Source organism: Callospermophilus lateralis, chromosome 7, assembly GCF_048772815.1.
Source record: "Callospermophilus lateralis isolate mCalLat2 chromosome 7, mCalLat2.hap1, whole genome shotgun sequence".
NCBI lineage: Eukaryota > Metazoa > Chordata > Mammalia > Rodentia > Sciuridae > Callospermophilus > Callospermophilus lateralis.
In genome coordinates, this window is record NC_135311.1 from 5104028 (window position 1) to 5121697 (window position 17670).

The 17670-nt window shown below is 51.1% G+C and overlaps 2 protein-coding genes across 2 annotated transcripts; both read right to left on the reverse strand.

Moving 5' to 3' along the window:
• Positions 1–7645: 7645 nt before the first annotated feature.
• Positions 7646–8592, reverse strand: S100a8 (S100 calcium binding protein A8). The gene is made up of 3 exons (XM_076863073.1): positions 8577–8592; positions 7970–8131; positions 7646–7815 (listed from the first exon to the last, which is right to left on the reverse strand). The coding sequence occupies exons 2-3, from the start codon at positions 8108–8110 to the stop codon at positions 7687–7689; spliced, it is 270 nt and encodes an 89-aa protein (XP_076719188.1). The 5' UTR covers positions 8111–8131; positions 8577–8592; the 3' UTR covers positions 7646–7686.
• Positions 8593–15732: 7140 nt separating this feature from the next.
• Positions 15733–17453, reverse strand: LOC143403570 (protein S100-A15A). Its single transcript, XM_076861614.1, has 2 exons — positions 17304–17453; positions 15733–15909 (listed from the first exon to the last, which is right to left on the reverse strand). Exons 1-2 carry the CDS (start codon positions 17451–17453, stop codon positions 15733–15735), a joined length of 327 nt encoding a protein of 108 aa, XP_076717729.1.
• Between the last annotated feature and the right edge of the window lie 217 nt (positions 17454–17670).

Here is a 17670-nt window from a genome sequence, read left to right on the forward strand (position 1 = left end):
TAAAAGGGCGAATTTTAAGAGAATGTCATCATGCAAGCATCTGAAAAGAGTCATCAAGACAGCTTCAAATTAAAAAAAAAAAAAGTTTTTTCAGAAACAAAGGTTTACATTTGTAATTGTGAGTCAAGGGCATATGGGAATTTTCAACCCTACACTTGTGATTTTTCTCTAAGTTTTAACTTGTATCAAACTAAATTATGTCAAATTAAAATAATATAAAAATTAAGTCAGCAATACAAAAAAAAAAAAAAAAAGTAATGTCAACCAAAGGATTCTTTTAGTTACCCAAGAAATAGGGAAGGATATGCCAGCAACTTCCAGTAGGGCAGGACAGCAGCCGCCGCCCTCCCCCACCCAGTTCATCTGTCTTCAAGTTAACCCAGAGCCTGGCTTTGGGGAGTCACTCCATAACTACAAGTGATTTTTCCATCACCAAGTCATTTCTCTAAAGCTACCATGTCCAGAGAGGAAATAAACTCCCAGGTGTTCAACGAGAGAGAAAAAGAGGGTAGAGTTACTTTAAAGGGGTCTGGGACTCTGGGTCTAAAGAGATGGGCAACCTCAGATCAGTTCTAGCCTCTGAGCAGTTCCCACCTCTCGCCCGGAGGACCAAGCCTCTAGCATATGGGTCTTTGGGGGAACATTCCAGACTCTAGCAGGTGGGGATGGAGGTGAAGAGGGCCAGAGGAAGCATTGCTTCTTGTTGTTTTAACAGAATAGGTACCAACCCTGGGTTCTGGTAAACAGAATGTCACCTTCAAGTTTTGTTTTTGGTTTTTGTCTTGTCTGTGGAAGAAATGAATGAAGCCAATGAGGCAAGAAAGAAGAACTCTCCCTGAGTTATTGGGGGACGCAAAGCTGGCCACTGGAGTAGAGGATCAAAAAAGGGCTTTTCAGGAAGGGAGAGAACAATACCTCTCTGTCTGCTGTCCACTCACTTTCCCATCACACTGCCTGATCTTGGCAGTTATAGAGAGTCAGGAATTTGGACTAGGGTGACCACTACCTGTAAAGCACAGGCCCACACACTGGCTACTCTACCACTTGCACAAGTCCAATGAGACACAACGATCCCACGAGTTTAAGCAAAGCAATTGTATTGGGGATGGGGTACTGAGGATTGAACCCAGGGGTTTTCTACACTGAGCTACATCCCCAGTCCTTTTTTATTTTTTATATTTGAAACACAAGGTCTTACTAAGTTGCTCAGGTTGATTTTGAACATGTGGCCCTCCTGCCCCACCCTCCTGAGTTCCTGGGATTACAGGCCTGCACCACTGTACCCAGCTGCAAAGCAACATTATAGCTCGCAGACTGGCAACCACGGACCACAGACGCCTGGAATTCATGGCGAGCTGGTCCCCCAAGGTTCAGGAAAACCAGCCAGGCAGGATGGAGTCTCACCTACATATACCCATGTTGCTGGAGCGCTCTTCCCTGGGTTTTATACACCAGGGGCAACTGGAATAGCTGGGTCAGCAAGACCATGGGAGCTTATCCTGCAGTCCACCCTGCAAGCCAGGAGGCTGCAAAGATAATTCATCTCCTAGGCCCTAACATCTCCCCAGCCATCTAGAGAAGAAGGTGCTGAAGAGACCAAAGAAGGATCCTTCAAATGGCTCCACTGTTTGCAACCAATTGGGGGTGGGCGACTGGTTCTGGGTCCCTCCCACGGTGTCTCTATAAGCACAGCAGGAGGAGTTGGCAATGACTACACATCACCCTGTTCTTCCAGCACAGAATCAGAAACCGTTCAGCTACACACCATCCTCCTCGCCCATGAGTTCAGCAAGTCTTGTTGGTCCTAAAGAGCCTAGGTGGCAGTGTTGGCCATCTCCACCAGAGTCCATGACAGGCTGGGGACCACTCTCCAAGTACGAGGACACAGACAGAGGAATGGAGTCTGTGTGGCTGGCGGGGTGTGTCAGAGTGTGAGTCTTTCCAGCTTGGAGAGTCACTTTGCACAAATACCTAAGGATCCAAAATTGCCAAACATCATGCCCCATCTGAGGGTGAAAGACACCCCACAAAGGAACATATGAGGGAGTGCAAGTAGCCTGGTTAGAGAGTGGTCACTGTAAGAGCGTAGCACAACGGTACAAAGACTGTGTCTGGTTTAGCCATGAAGGAGGTGGCAGGATTAATTCGCACGACATACATGCCCTCCCACACCACTGGCCATGTTGAAATCTATGTTCTAGGCATACCACCCACACTGAGGGTCTCACTCTCCAATCAGAATTGTCAAGGGCCGTGGGGACCCCCATTGGCCTGGGGATAGGCCACACGTAGGCTCTTCAAGTCTGGAGGGAAGTGCTCCAAAACTGGGAGTGGTCCATCCAGTCACGCTTCAAAGCACCTGGGAACTTCCCAAAGCTCCGGATACTGGAAGGAAGCGTCCTCCGCCCCAGAACGGAGAGGAACTTGGTGCTGGGTCAACCCCTCAGAGCTTAGCGAGATGAAAAGGTCAATCCTCTTGCTCTACGTGCAGCAAGAATGTCCTTGTCTGAAATGTTACTCACACCAGGAAAAACTCACAGCCCTTCAGGCCCTAAGGTGTGTCTGAGACGGCAGAGGGGACCCAAGAGAGAGAAGTCCGTCGGCACCTGCTCTGCCTACCTGTCACTCTGCACAGCAGAGGTGGGGCAGGGGCCAAAGAGAAAGAGGCTGGAGAGGCAGGCAGAGACCAAGGCTGGTCCTGTCCACACACAAGACGGAAAACCAACTAGAAAGGGCACATTTGTGTGGCAAGAAGGCTCTCTTGCTTGCGACAGCTCCAAGGATCTCATTCTACGTCCGCCACTTGCCAGACTAGGAAACTGTCAAGTCTTTCCATACGCAAAATGGAAACAGTAATCCCTCTCATAGGCTTGTTATGGGAAATAGATGAAATCAACCGCCTTGGCGTTTCGTGCTGAAAAGCAAAATCATCAACAATGTTGAGCCTACACCAAAATTTGATTTTGTTCATGAGAGAATTGGCAAGGAAGATTTTTCTTTTAAAAGGTGGTTTGAATAATATTTGGGAATATACAAAGACAGTCAGAAAAGGAATGCCTAAGTAAGATTCTTAAGTTACATGTAAGACTTTTTTTTTTTTATAAAGAGAGAGACAGACAGACAGAGAATTTTAATATTTATTATTTATGGTTTTTAGTTTTCGGTGGACACAACATCTTTGTTTGTATGTGGTGCTGAGGATTGAACCCGGGCCGCACGCATGCCAGGCGAGCGCGCTACCGCTTGAGCTACATCCCCAGCCCAAGACTTTTTAACTTTTAATGGGGTGATAGAAAGCATGACAGTTTGGGGTTTAGCGTCTTGACCAGGCTGCAAACCCCTATTACCCTGTCTAGCAAATAAAAACTATCTCCTCCTTTTTCTGTGGTGAACAGCTAATCAAACACACTGCGCTGACCAGGATTCTCAAGTGTCAGGTCATGATAAGTAGCAAGACCTACTTTCATCCAGACAAACTCTGACATGAGATTAAAAACACAAGCAATCACCATGTTGTCTTTCTCCAGGTTTGAAATTCTGTTTACTGTCACACAGACATACACAGCTGGAGCCCGATCCGCGTTGGGAGCTTCCTCTCCCCTCTTCAGCCTGTTTCAATTTACACGGAAATCCCTAAGTCAGGACAACCAGAAAGTGGGCTGGGACCTGGCCCCAACCAAAATGGCTTGGCCCCCATGTAGAGAATGTATGGGGAACTCTTTTCCATTGGGATAAGCTCTTTTGCTCCACTACCGGAGACCAACTGCCCAGTTTCAGACCCTCTCCATGCCCAGGAGGCTGAGGCAGGAGAATTGTGAGTTCAAAGCCAGCCTCAGGCAAAAAGCAAAGCACTAAGCAACTCAGTGAGACCCTGTCTCTAAATAAAATACAAAATAGGGCTGGGGACACACTTGGTGGTCGAGTGCCCCTGAGTTCAATCCCTGGCATGCACACGTGCACAAACACACAAGAGCCTTAGGTGGAGAACCCAGATGGAGAAGCAAGTTTTCAGACAATGTCATCCTTTCAAATCTTCGGAAATCTCCATGGCCGGATCTGCCTCAATTGGTGAGCCAAGGTCTGTTTTGTGGGTTCAAACGTTGCACGAGGTTTCCTGCCAAACTACTATTTCTCAACTTCCCACTGCCTTGTTCTTCTTTGTCAGCTGGGGGAACGGGAAACCAAATCACCTTGCTCTGGGCCACAAACCCTGTCTGACTCTGCCCAGTGGTTCCTATAATAGGCACCGTCTTGTTTGTCAGTGACAATCTCCAAACCTGCCTCCTCCGTGAAGCTTCTAAAAACTGCCCCCTCACCTCCTCTTTCTCCAAGCTCCCAGGGCCACTTGGGCCACCTTCTCTGCCCAACCATAAGCTCAGGAACCAACTGTTGGTAGATTGGTGTTCTTTACAACCAGAGCCCCATCACTGAGGGTAAAACTCCGCAGAGCACTGGGCCACCTCCCCATGGTTCCCCTGGATGGGCTCAGAAAAAGCAGACGCCCAGGCATTCCAACCAAAGGCAAACATTATCGATGATATAAATTCTAACAAAGACTCCGTGAAACCATTAAGTCCCACGTCTTCAATTCTGTGAATATTTCAATGAAATTTACTCAGGTGCATTAAAATAAGTTGGAAATAATAATGGAGAGTATATACATATTACTGTATTAATCTCACCATATTATAGTGTAATAATATTCTTATTGATATTATTTTTTAAAAATTTTTTGTAGTTGTAGATGGACAGAATGCCTTTATTTTATTTGTTTATTTTTTTGTGGTGCTGAGGATCGAACCCAGTGCCTCACGCATGCGAGGCAAGCACTCTGCTGCTGAGCTACAGCCCCAGCCCCTGGTTGATATTATGATATAATTATACAATATTTTATGTACTGTCTTTAAGGTAGTTTTGATGTTCCACGCCTGGGACAATGGGACAAAAGGGGTTAATGGCAAGTCCAACTGTGCATTTTTAAGAGCAATCAAAGGCACTAGGATATGTTACCCCCCACTTCAACCCTGACGCACACACAGCCCATCACCACCGCCATCAGCGTAGGTAACTAAGAGGCAGAACCGGTGTACTCTCTCCTGCTGTATTCCTGAATTCTCTCTCCACCCACTACACCCCCTCGGTGTCCTTCTCATCTTTCTTGGCCTGGGCCACATTTGGGCCAGCTGCTTGCCTTTGCACTACAAGTCGGAGAAAATTATAGCAAGATCCCTGCGGTGCCTCTCAGAGCGGCAGAATCCGTGTTTCCACCTTGCGAGTGCGTTCCAGTCTCCTGGCGCAGGTAGAAGCACCAGCTTGAGAGTGAACAAAACCAAGAAGAAAACCGTTTTCCCCCTGGGCTCCCACTCACCCGGCAGGAGCCATCTTCACGGTCAGTGATTGGATTCCCACCCACAGCTCAGGTCTCCATCTTCACCTCAGCTGCCTTCCGACCCCTGTCACTAATATGCCACCCATCGTAAAATGGGCTGGTAATGAAAGCCTCAGTGAATAGAGTTAACCTGCTACCTTTCCCTGCTCATCTGCATTTTAATTTGACCGAGTTTACTACAAACAAAAAGCCAAAGTTCCTAAATCATCTAGTTGGATCCTCTGGGGTTCGGTTCGGAATTGTCACACCTGCCCTGGGAAACTCAGGGCAAATGCCTTCACCTTTCTGGGCCTCCGCTTCCTCACCTGTCCAGGGGCAGTTCCACTCCCATCTTCCTAGTAGGCATGCTCTGAAGTTACTTTTAAAAATTTTTTTTTTAATTTATGGGTTTTCCTTAGTAATGCATGACAGTAGCATCCATTTTGACAGAATTACTCAAGCAGGGAATACACCTTATTCTGATTCTGACCCAGTACCTCTCCTTTCCCTTCCCTTTCCCCACACCTGCCCCCTTCCCTCTGTTGATCCATTTACCCACGTTTTTTTTTTTTTTGTTTTGTTTTTTTTGTTTTGTTTTTTTTTAACTAATTTCTTGTGGATGAACATGATGCTGAGATTCCCTGGGGGTGTTCCTATGTGTTCCTAGGAAAGTCACGACAGGTTCATTCCGCGGCCTCCTTTTCTCCGAGGTTCTTAGGAGACAAAATGGATGTGGCTTGCACTGTAACAGGAGAATCACGCCACAGATCCTCGGCCTTGGAAGCCAGGGAATGGGACTGGCATTGTGGTGGTGGTGGGGAGGGGTCGGCCCCTCCTGAAATCCTGGAGAATTGGCCACCTCCTCTTCTCCTCTTCAGCTGGGGTGCACCCGGCTCCTCCAAAGAGCCCCTCTCTCTCCAGCCCAGAGCTGCCTTCCTTCCTCTGGCCCAGAAAAATCACCCCAGAGAGGGGGGAAGGCCCTGCTGGGTTCAGGCCCTGGCTCAGCGCCTTGAGGTCCCAGTGCAGAGGACCTCAAGCCACCTCACCCCCCGGGCAAGGCACCTCAGCCCCCAGAGCAGGATGGTCATGAGGGGTGCCAGCAACAGGAGAGGAGCTGACCCGGCCGATGACACCACGTGTCCCCACAGAGTCCCACCACCCACCCCAACACAGCACCATAGAAATACCCCACCCTTCATTCCTGAAAACCAGCAGCGAGGCCCTAGGTTTTGCCTTTCTGGGGTCTTTGGGCCCTTTTGAGAGTCTGATGGAGCCACAGAGGAATGTCCCCCTGCACACACCCTCCAAGGCCCTTCCAGAGATGCGCAGACTGGCTGAGTTAAGGACCCTGGTTTAGTGATTGGGTGGCAGCTCCCCACCCTCTTCCCCACCACTGACCTCAGTGCCCCAGCCCCCAGGTGGGGACTTCAGCAAGTTTCCAAGCCACAACTTGGAAATCCAGCTCAAGAGTTAAGCTCTGCTCAAAGGTACCCGTTCCTCTCTGGCCTTCCCTTTTAACCCACCTTGGAAAAAATCACAGAGGAATGATTGGGAAATTATTTTAGATAACTCACAGATCACCAGAGAGTAAAATCTCACAGAGCAGCATTTGAATAACCTATTTCTTGAGTTGGATTTTATTAATGGATTAGTCTATCTGCCCATTCCTGTATCATTTAATTGAGTTGGGAGGTTGGAAGTGAAAAGAGAGGAAAATCTTTCCAAAATCCCTAAAGTCAAACTACAGATGTGGGACCAGGGATCTCTCCTCGTGCTGTTAAGGCAAGAATCTAAACAGTATCCGCCAGCAGTCATAGAATCAGCCACCCCCACCCCTCTCTCTCTCACACACACACACACACACACACACACACACACACACACGCTTACACAGCTATCTCGCTGGTTTCCCTAGAGACATTTAGCTGGAAACTAAAACGTAACTGGGAGAACAGTATTACTTTTCCTAACTCCACCCTGTTCCCAAATCACTCATTTGAGGGGAACTAATAAAATTATCATCTATAGTGTTATGGACTTTTTAAATCCCTAAGTCCCAGGACCAACGACTTGGGACCACGGAGCTAGAAGAGACTTAGAGTAACTTGGGGAGAGAGAGGGGAGGAAGCCGAGGAGGGGGGAGCACTGGAGGCTTTGAGGGGTGAGGGTAGCAACAACCCGGGTGTCTTCTTCCTTCACCCCCAGGAAGTTCATCCCACAAGAGAAAAGCGAGAGACCAAGAGAGGACTGAGGTACGGTGACTTTATTATCCTGCAGGTACATACACAGGGGCTCAGCCCCAGGGCGGGACAGCTCTGCTACTCCTTGTGTGACTCTTTATGGGCTGCCAAGCCCACCTTGATCACCAGTATGAGATACTCCTCAAAGTTAACAGCATTATCTGCATTGACGTCCAACTCCTTGAACCAGGTATCTGCATCCTTATTCTGTGAGGATCAAAGGGGGAGAAGCCACAGTATAAATTTCTCAGAGAAAGCTAAAGCATGGCTGTCTACAGAGGGCAGCGAGGAAGACCAGTGACCCCTGGGGGCTTCCTCAGAGCCAGGCAGAGACCCCCAACCATACCCAGCCCCTCCTCACCTTCGTGTAATGAGGACACTCCTTAGTTAGCATTTTTCTCAGGTCGTCCTTGTAGATGGCATGGTAATTCCCCTTCTGCAGGGAGTAATTGTGGAAGACACCAATTAACGAGTCCAGGGCCTTCTCCAGGTCAGTCGGCATGATGTCCAAGGATCTGCTCACCTGAAGGAAGGAGCCACATGGGGAATCCTGAGCTGGAGATGGTGCACTTGCCCATGGAAGAGGGAAGGGACACTCAAAGGGCTCCATCCCCAGGTAATGGCTTGACCTGGTCTCTACCATCCACATCATTAAACCAGGAGGTGACCCTGGCTTTGATGGTAAAGGGTGGGATGTGGGTATGGGAGGGTCTCTCTCTCTCTCTCTCTCCGCCCCCCCCCCCATCCGTTCCTCGGTATGGCACCACCCTGTCAAAGAAGTCCCTGCTTAGGAAATGAACGTGCCCTCGCCCGCTGGCAGAGCTACAAGACTCCACTCATCCTTGGCGCTCTCCTCCAAGAGCACCAGGTCTCTGCTGAGATCTCCCTGAGCTTCCCTCCTCTCTCACAGAAAGCTCCTTCCTCCAGGGAGGCCTCCAGGGCGGGCCGCCCCAGGCAGCACCACTCACCAGACGTCCCTGAAGCTGGCTTGGCAAAGGATCTCCAGCGCTGAGTATCCACTCCCCTTTATAGCGGGGAGGCTGGGCCGGCTCCCTGCGGCTGGGCCATTCAGAGAGGCAGCGCTCCCGCAGGGTTGCTCCAGCCTCCGGTTTCCCAACCAGGTGGGTGTGGCAAGCACTGGGCACAGCCAGAGTTTCTGAGGGGTGGGGAGGTGGGGGAAGCGGGGAGGGAAGGCTTTGCAGGGCAGCAGGCCCAGGGCGAGCAACCAGGGGGAGGCCATAGCAGGGTCCTTTCCTGGGTCCCTGGAGCCCCCTGCCTTGCTGCAGCCACAGCCTCACTCCTAAGCCCTCGCCACTGCTGCTGCTGCTGCTGCCGCCTGTCAGCCAGTCTGCGCCTCTCTGGAAGGGCCTTGGAGGGTGTGTGCAGGGGGACATTCCTCTGTGGCTCCATCAGACTCCCAAAAGGGCCCAAAGACCCCAGAAAGGCAAAACCTAGGCCTCGCTGCTGGTTTTCAGGAATGAAGGGTGGGTATTTCCAAGGTGCTGTGTTGGGGTGGGTGGTGGGACTCTGTGGGGACACGTGGTGTCATCGGCCGGGTCAGCTCCTCTCCTGTTGCTGGCACCCCTCATGACCATCCTGCTCTGGGGGCTGAGGTGCCTTGCCCGGGGGGTGAGGTGGCTTGAGGTCCTCTGCACTGGGACCTCAAGGCGCTGAGCCAGGGCCTGAACCCAGCAGGGCCTTCCCCCCTCTCTGGGGTGATTTTTCTGGGCCAGAGGAAGGAAGGCAGCTCTGGGCTGGAGAGAGGGGGGCTCTTGGAGGAGCCTGGTGCACCCCAGCTGAAGAGGAGAAGAGGAGGTGGCCAATTCTCCAGGATTTCAGGAGGGGCCGACCCCTCCCCACCACCACCACAATGCCAGTCCCATTCCCTGCTTCCAAGGCTGAGGATCTGTGGCGTGATTCTCCTGTTACAGTGCAAGCCACATCCATTTTGCCTCCTAAGAACCTCGGAGAAAAGGAGGCCGCGGAATGAACCTGACGTGACTTTCCTAGGAACACATAGGAACACCCCCAGGGAATCTCAGCATCATGTCCATCCACAAGAAATTAGTTAAAAAAAACCAACCGTGGGTAAATGGATCAACAGAGGGAAGGGGGCAGGTGTGGGGAAAGGGAAGGGAGAGGAGAGGTACTGGGTCAGAATCAGAATAAGGTGTATTCCCTGCTTGAGTAATTCTGTCAAAATGGATGCTACTGTCATGCATTACTAAGGAAAAAAAAAACATAAATTTAAAAAAAAAAGAAGATTTTTAAAAACTTCAGAGCATGCCTACTGGGAAGATGGACAGGTGAGGAAGCGGAGGCCCAGAAAGGTGAAGGGGTTTTCCCTGAGTTTCCCAGGGCAGGTGTGACAAATCCCGCACCGAACCCCAGAGGATCCAGTTCTAGAACTTGTTCTGATGGGAACATGACTGACAGGGAAAATTCCTCTTTCCTCACCTCCTTTAATCATCAAATATTGACCAGACTCCCCCGGCCCCCGGGCCGTCCGCGCCACCTAGGGGAGGGAGGCGGTATTAGTCTCTCTCCTTGGGATTTCCACTTGTGTAACAGTGTGACCTTGGACCGTGTACTTACCTGTTCTGTGCCTCAGTTTAAGCGATTCATGAATAGAGATACAAAATGGAGTAAGCCTTCCACCCATAGAAGGAGAGAAAATATTTGTAAAACATGTATCCAATAAAAGGTTAATATCCAGAAGATGATAAAACTCTTGACAACACAGCAACAACAGAAAAAAAACAACCCCATTTAAAAAAAAAAAAATGGGCTAAGGGTTTAAATAGACATTTCTACAAAAAGTATACACATGCCAACAAACATGTGAACAATATGCTCAAAATCACTCATCGTTAGGAAAATGCAAATCGAAACCAGAACAGAAGGAGGAGCTGGGGTCATAGCTCAGTGGTAGAGAGCTCGCCTCACACACGTGAGGCACTGGGTTTGATTCTCAGCACCACATAGAAATAAATAAAATAATAATAAAGACATTGTATCCATCTTAAAAAATAAAATAACAGAACGAGTTACTACCTCATACCTGTTAAGAGGACTACTATCATGAAAAAAAAAAAATCTGAGAGGGTGACTCATGACTCCAAGCTACTCAGAAGGTTGCGGCAGGAGGATCACAAGTTCAAAGCCAGCCTGGGCAACTTAGTGAGATAGATCCGGTCTCAAAAATAAAAAATGAAAAGAACTTGGAAGTATATTTCAGTGGTAAAATGCTGTGGGCTCAATTCTCAGTACCACCAGAAGAAAAAGGAAAAGAAAAAAAAAAAAAGAAGTAACAACGGTTGGCAAAGACCTAGGGAGATCGGAAGTCTTGTGTGCTGTACATCCACGTTCATACAACATAATTCATAAGAACCAAGAGGGGAGAAACACAAGAGGACATTAACAGGTGAATGGATAAACAAATACACATATACAATGGAATATTATTCAGACTTTAAAAAAGGAAAGAAATCTTGACACTTGATACCATATGGATAAACCTTGAGGACATTATGCTAAGTGAAATAAGCCTATCACAAAAAGACGAATGCCGTATGACTCCGCTTATGTGAGGTCATTAGAGGAGTCGGATCCATAGAGACAGAAAGTAGAAGGGCCAATGCTGGCGACTGGGAGGAGGGCAAATAGAGGGTAGCTGCTCGATGGGTCCAGAGTTTCAGTTTTGCAAGATGAAAAGAGTTTGGAGATACATTGTTCAACAATGTGAGTGTACTTTTAATACCACTGAAAGGTACACTTAAAAACGGTGGAGATGATAAATGTAATGTTATGTATATTGTGCCACAATTATTTTTTAAATTGTTTTAAAATGCTTCCATCTACAAAAAGAATTATACCTTGTGAGGATTAATAGTAGATCCAAAAAAACTTATGACTCATACACTTTTCTTGGCACACTTTGTCCCATCATCCCAGATGTCATATTTGCCCAATCTTCTATTTATAAGGCCACAGATATATGTATATTACTATGTTGTCCCAATGTCCCTTTTATAGATTTATAAGCCAATCTATATTTTCATCTCCTCCTCCTCCTCCTCCTCCTCCTCCTCCCTTTATTTGGTACTGGATGCTCTGAGCCACTGAGCCACATCCCCAGCCCTTTTTATTTTGAGACAGGTCTCACTAAGTTGCCCAAGCTGGCCTCAAACTTGTGATCCTCTTGCCTTGGCCTCCAGTGTCACTGGGATTATAAACATGTGCCACCACACTTGGCCAGGTTTTTTTTTCTGTTTTTGTTTTTGGAGCGGGGGTTGCACCAGGGATTGAACCCAAGGAGGCTTTGCCACTGAGCCACATCACCAGCCCTTTTTTATATTTTATTTAGAAACAGGGTCTCACTGAGTTGCTTAGGATCTCACTAAGTTGCTCAGGCTGGCTTGGAACCTGCAATTCTGCCTCAGCCTCCCGAGCCGCTGGGATTACAGGCATGTGCCACTGTGCCCGGCCAGACTTTTGTTCTTAATGATCATAAAAGATATATAGGTTCTAATTCATGGTATACAACCTATTTTTAGTGCACCTGTGTCAATTTCCCTGAAATATTTGCAGAGTTGAAAATTTGGGACTTATTACTATGCATTATATTTTAATAAAAGGTTTACACACACACACACACACACACACACACACACACACTATGTTTGGTGCTGAAAGCAGTGAGCCATGCTTTCTGCCCCAGACCTGTGCCTGATTCTCTAGCCATGCTGTGAGCCCTCCAGAGCCAGACTGTGCATCTTTGCCCTTGACCCCAGGACCCAGCACAATGCCTAGCACACCCAAACAAATAATTGCAAAATCACAGCTGACATTTGCTGAGTCTGTATCCTATGTCAGGAATCATCATAAGTGCTTCATTTGCATCAATTCATCTAACTCTCACAATAATCCTATGAGTTACATACTTTGTAATTTCTATTGTACAGACAAGGAAACCGAGATCCACAGAGAGAACAATGAGATTCAGGATACGATGTGACACTGCCTGGAAGTCTTCTTCATCCTCGTGACATCCTTCTCATCCTTCCCAGCCCAGCTCTGAGGCCACCTGATCCCCGCACAGCCCCCATATACGCAGGTTAGTTCTTCTCTCCTCTGTGCCACCCAAGCCCCTCCCCCTCACGACATTGGCCCTGACTTTCCAGGATTCACCTGTTTGTGGTCTCCCTTTTCTTTGGCACTGGGAAACCCTCTAGAAGAGAGCCTACACTTATTTCCACACCTCTAGGTAATAAATGAATACAAAATTGAATCTTAGTGTTTTCTTTACCCAGTGTAAAAATTCCCTTCGTTACACTTAGCCATTTGGGGAAGAAGGCAGAGTGTATGAATCCATCAGCCAAATGCACTCTGACTTTCTTGACAAGAGGTGAATCAACCTCTAGGTCAGACTCCAGTGCCCCTTCTGCCATATACCAGGACAAGTTTTCAACCAGTGATCAGCCCATAAATTGTATATAGTATTCGTCAGGGACTATCCTATGTGACCTGCCATACACTACCTTATCCCAAAGTGTCACATATTTTCAAAATGTGTTTACATCCACTGACTCACTTGATACCCCAGCAACCTTATAAAGTGGGTGTCACTGATATCATTATCCCTGGGTGACAGATGGAGAAACTGAGGCATGGGGTGTGGCTTGAGGTCCTCCTCCAGGTCTGGCTCAGGAGACTAAAGGCAGTCATGAGTGGGGGCTCCCTCATGGCATCCTGTGCAGGCTGGCCCGGGACGCCATGAACGGTCACCTACAGAGCCCTCTGATAGATAGACGCGGGGGCTGCAGAGAGAGGAGGAGGCTGGGCTGAGCTGGCGGGAGACGGGTGCCAAGAATTGGGCAAACTGCAATCAGCCTGGGGGACGTGGGGCAACCTAGCGGAGCGGAACCTGGCCATGTTTACAGGAAAGGGCCAGTCCCCAGCATGTGTCCCAACAGACTGACTCAGCCCATCCCCGGCTGAGGAAGTGAGGACAGAGCAGGCAGGAGTGGTGGAGAAATCCCCAGAAAGGGGGTGAAGGGAGGCCCAAAGGACTCAACCCGGTGCCTTGTGAAGGCCTCAGGGCCCCGGAGAGCCCCACAGAGCTCAGGTGAGACGGGCAGCGAGGCCTCTGCCCTGGACGTTGAAGGTCCGGATACTCTGTCTCCATGACCGCACCAGGACTTGACCAAGGGGCCTGCCTGCAGGAGGGGGAATCGTGGGTCCCCAGCCAGCTGAGCCCTCCCCGTTGACACCTGCTGAGCCAGCCCTGCGCTGACTCGGGGTCAAGTTCATGGTCACGACTGGGGATACCGAGAGTGCAGCAGAACTACAGTGAACAGAGCAGGCCCCTTGAGCGGGAGGGTCACAAGTTCAAAGCCAGCCTGGGCAACTCAGCAAGACCCGGTCTCAAAATGTAAAGGGCTGGGGGTGGGGCTCCGTGGTAGGGTGTCCCTGGGCTCGATCCTCAGTACCGAAAAAAGTGCCCCTGGATAGGGAGAGACCCCGAGGGAAATGGGGTGCAGAAGGCTTCCCAGAGGTGAGCATGCGATGGTGGCCCCTCATTCTCTCTAAATCCATGCTTTTGATCACAATAAGCTCCGGCCACGAGTTCCCAGACCCATCCTCAGAAAAGGAAGCCCACCAAGATGGGCTCCGACGGGGCCTGAAGGCAGGAATTCTGCCTCCAATTCCCGGCTCCAGGGAAGAGCAAGACAGAAACAACCCAGATGGGCAGGGGCGGGTCTCAGTTGGGAGGGGTCAGGGACCACGAGAGGCTTGGACCATGGAGTCACCAGTAACTCAGAGACAGGACACCACATCTGTCATCAGGTTTTATTGGTAAAAACCAGACCGGATCTTTCCTCCTCCAGGAAGTCCTCTCTGCTTGACAGTCCAGGTCCACGCATTGCCCTTCCTATGACGGGAGTCTGCCTTCTGCCGGACTTGACTGTCCTCTTTAACGCGTCTCCACCTCTGACTCAGCAGGAACAAAGCCTAAGGCACGATCCTCCCTGGAACAATGGCTCCCCACCCTGACACCAAATGCCAGCACGTGTTCCCCTCTGTCACCCACGCCTGAAACATCAGCCTCGTTCTGGACCCCCCCTCCCTCAGTTTGTCACCAGGTCTGGGGCTGCGATGTCCCCACTTCCCCTGTGTCTATGCCCTCCCTTGTTTCCCTGCATACAGCCACTGGGCCCTGGCTGTGCAGGAGCCTCCCGATGGCTCCCCAGCCTCTCCCCTGCCTGACCTATCCCCGGGGTCCCCAGGTAGTCTCTGGGGGAGTGTTGATCACCTCCACCTTAAACAGCCACTCAGGGGTCCGTTACCCAGGTACAGTCCAACCCCAGAGACGGACCTTCCAGGACTGCTGGGGTCTTGTGCTGGACCTGGGGTGCAGCGCAGTGTAGAACTCTCGCCCAGCACACACAGCCAGGCCCTGCGTTCAGTCCCCCGTACCAGAGAGAGAGAGAGAGAGAGAGAGAGAGAGAGAGGCTCCTCAGACCCACCTATTCAAACAGAGCTGGGTATATTCCCCTTGGAGATTCATTTCCAGGCCCACTTTCTGTTGTCCTGGACGACCACAGGTGTCTCCATTGCCGTTCCCTCTCTTAAAATGTGCTCCTCTCCCCACCCTGGTCCCTCCCCAAGCCCTTTATATACAGGGTCATTGAAGCTCTCATTCTGAGCAGGGACACCTTCAAAAACAATGTCCAGTGTACTTCTGCCCACGTGGCTGCCCTTCTGCCCCCCTGTCCAGGGAGAGAGTCATCAGGAACATGGCGGGGGAGGCACGGCTTCCTTATTAGAGGGTCAGCTGCCCAAAGGAAGAGCCTCCTTCTCACAGTCTGAGAGCCGAGGGCAGGGGCTGCGTCCCCACTTAAACAAGAACACGTGGGCTCCGGGCTGTGCCTCCTCCAGCAGACAGGGGCCTCTGGAAGGCAGAAGTTGAATCTCCCATCCATGAATGGTGCCCGGAACCATGAATAGACTAAGACCCCAAATGAGTGTGAGGCTGCACAAGTGTGAGCTGCACACACAGCAGAGTTCTCCGCCGACCCCGTAGCCAGCTCACGCCCCTCCTGGAAGCAGGCTCCAGCGGCCCTAGTAGAGGCTGTGCTGGGCACAGTGGTGGGCACACAGCTGCCGGTGGTACTGCAGGTGGTAATCCTTCGCCAGCTTGCCCAGGATGTAGAGGAACTCCTCAAAGCAGACCTGGTTGTCCTTGTTCTTGTCTGCTGCCCGGAACAACTCCGCGATGTAGTATGGCTCCTTCCGACCCTGAAGAGTGGCAAGAGGGTCAACCACCCGCCAAGCATGCACGCAGCCCGCCCACCAGCCCTCAGTCACCTGCAGGGTAACAGCAGAGTGCCCTGCCCATTGCAGGAAACGCTGACTAGGACACCGCATGCTGCATCCCTGACCTCAGGACTGAGGTTTGATAGAGGAGGGGACAACGTGAGGAAAGGCAGTGGCCTCAGCCCAGCAAGGAGACAGGTCAGGCCAGGTGGGCACGGTGAGGCAGTGGGTCGTGGCAGGGGCTGATGGGCGTGGGGTGTTTGGGAAGCACTCAGGGGAGGGGGCTGTGGCATGTGGGCAGCCGTGGGGCTGCGGGCAGGCTTCATCGCTGCAGGCAGATCCATGGCCTCTCTCCCACCACCATCTTCCGCTCCTATAACCCTATCACCACCTCTAAGCTGGGCGCCAGAGAACGGCTGGAGGCTTCCCGCCCTGAGCAGGCTCTCCCCGGCTTCCCTCACCTGTGCCACATCAAGCCTGCTCCCCGTGCCCAGGTGTCTGTCCTCTAGGGCCCTGTACCTAAGTGGGACTGTGAGCCCCATGCATGGAGGGCCTGGGGGGGCGGGTTCCAGGCACAGCCCCAAGAGTTTTCCCTGGAAAGGAAAAGGTGTCCTAGAAATAAGACTAGTCACCCCAGCTCCCCAACCCATAGCTCTCAGGGGTACGCTCCAGGTGACAGAGGCCAAGACGGTCTCCTCTGCTCTTTCCCAGTTAGGAGCAGGGATGGGACATGACAGAGTGACCTTGAGTCAGTGGTTGAATCTCCTATCTCTGGAGATGACTGTTCAGAAACCCTAGGGGATAGGACAGAGGGCGGAGGGTAGCACCCACAAAAATCCTTGTGGGCCTTATAGTCCCCAAGGTTCCCCTGGGGTGGGCGGGGCTCGTCCACGCCTGCGACACTCAGGGGGCAGGAGGTGGGGGGAAAGTTAATTCTCCTTCCCCTGCCTGTCCTAGGGTGGCCCCCACAGCCTGAACTCTGCTCCCCCAGGCCCAGGGGACAGAGTGGCAGGGGAAGGAATTGAGCTCAAAGGGCTGGAGAAGGGGTCCAGGGCTGGGGGCAGTCGTTGACAGATAGGCCTGCCAACAGAGGGAAGAATTTAGGGCCTGTGCTCAGCAGACAAGGTGGACGACCAGTCTGGGGGTGAGGTCTGAGTTCCTTGAACTGGTGTGAGGCAGGCAGGGGAGGGAAGGCCGGAAGTGAATCTGGGCAGATCCTGCTCTCCTTCACTTCCCCCCATAAGTTGGAGATTCTCCTGGAAGTCAGCTCCCTTCCCAACACCCTCACCACTCACTTCCAACACTCCCCTCCAACCCCATTACCAACCCTATATCCATCTCCTCCTCATCCCCACCTTATCCCAGACCCCACACACCAAGGTCTCCATGAAGCGGGGCACATTGTCCGTGAGCAGGGCCCTCAGCTCCTCCAGGGTCAGGGTCTCCACGTCCCCTTCGCGGGCTGCATACTGGTGGTAGCAGTGGATGATTTGGAAAAGGGATTCCTCCACTGGTGTGTCCGGCATGACTGCTGGGCTCCAACCTGGGACAGGGGGCAGATCTGGGGCTGCAGGGGAGAGCAGCCGGGCCCCGCGGAGAATCTGGTCTGGGGCAGTCCACAGCAGGACGGATGCTTCTTCCCAGAACCTTCTGCCTTCCTCCTCCTGCCCACGTTCCAGCACCCGGTCTCAGGTGTCCTCCCTGCAGTCCCCCTGGCCCCCCGCAAACCCACTCAAAGTCACT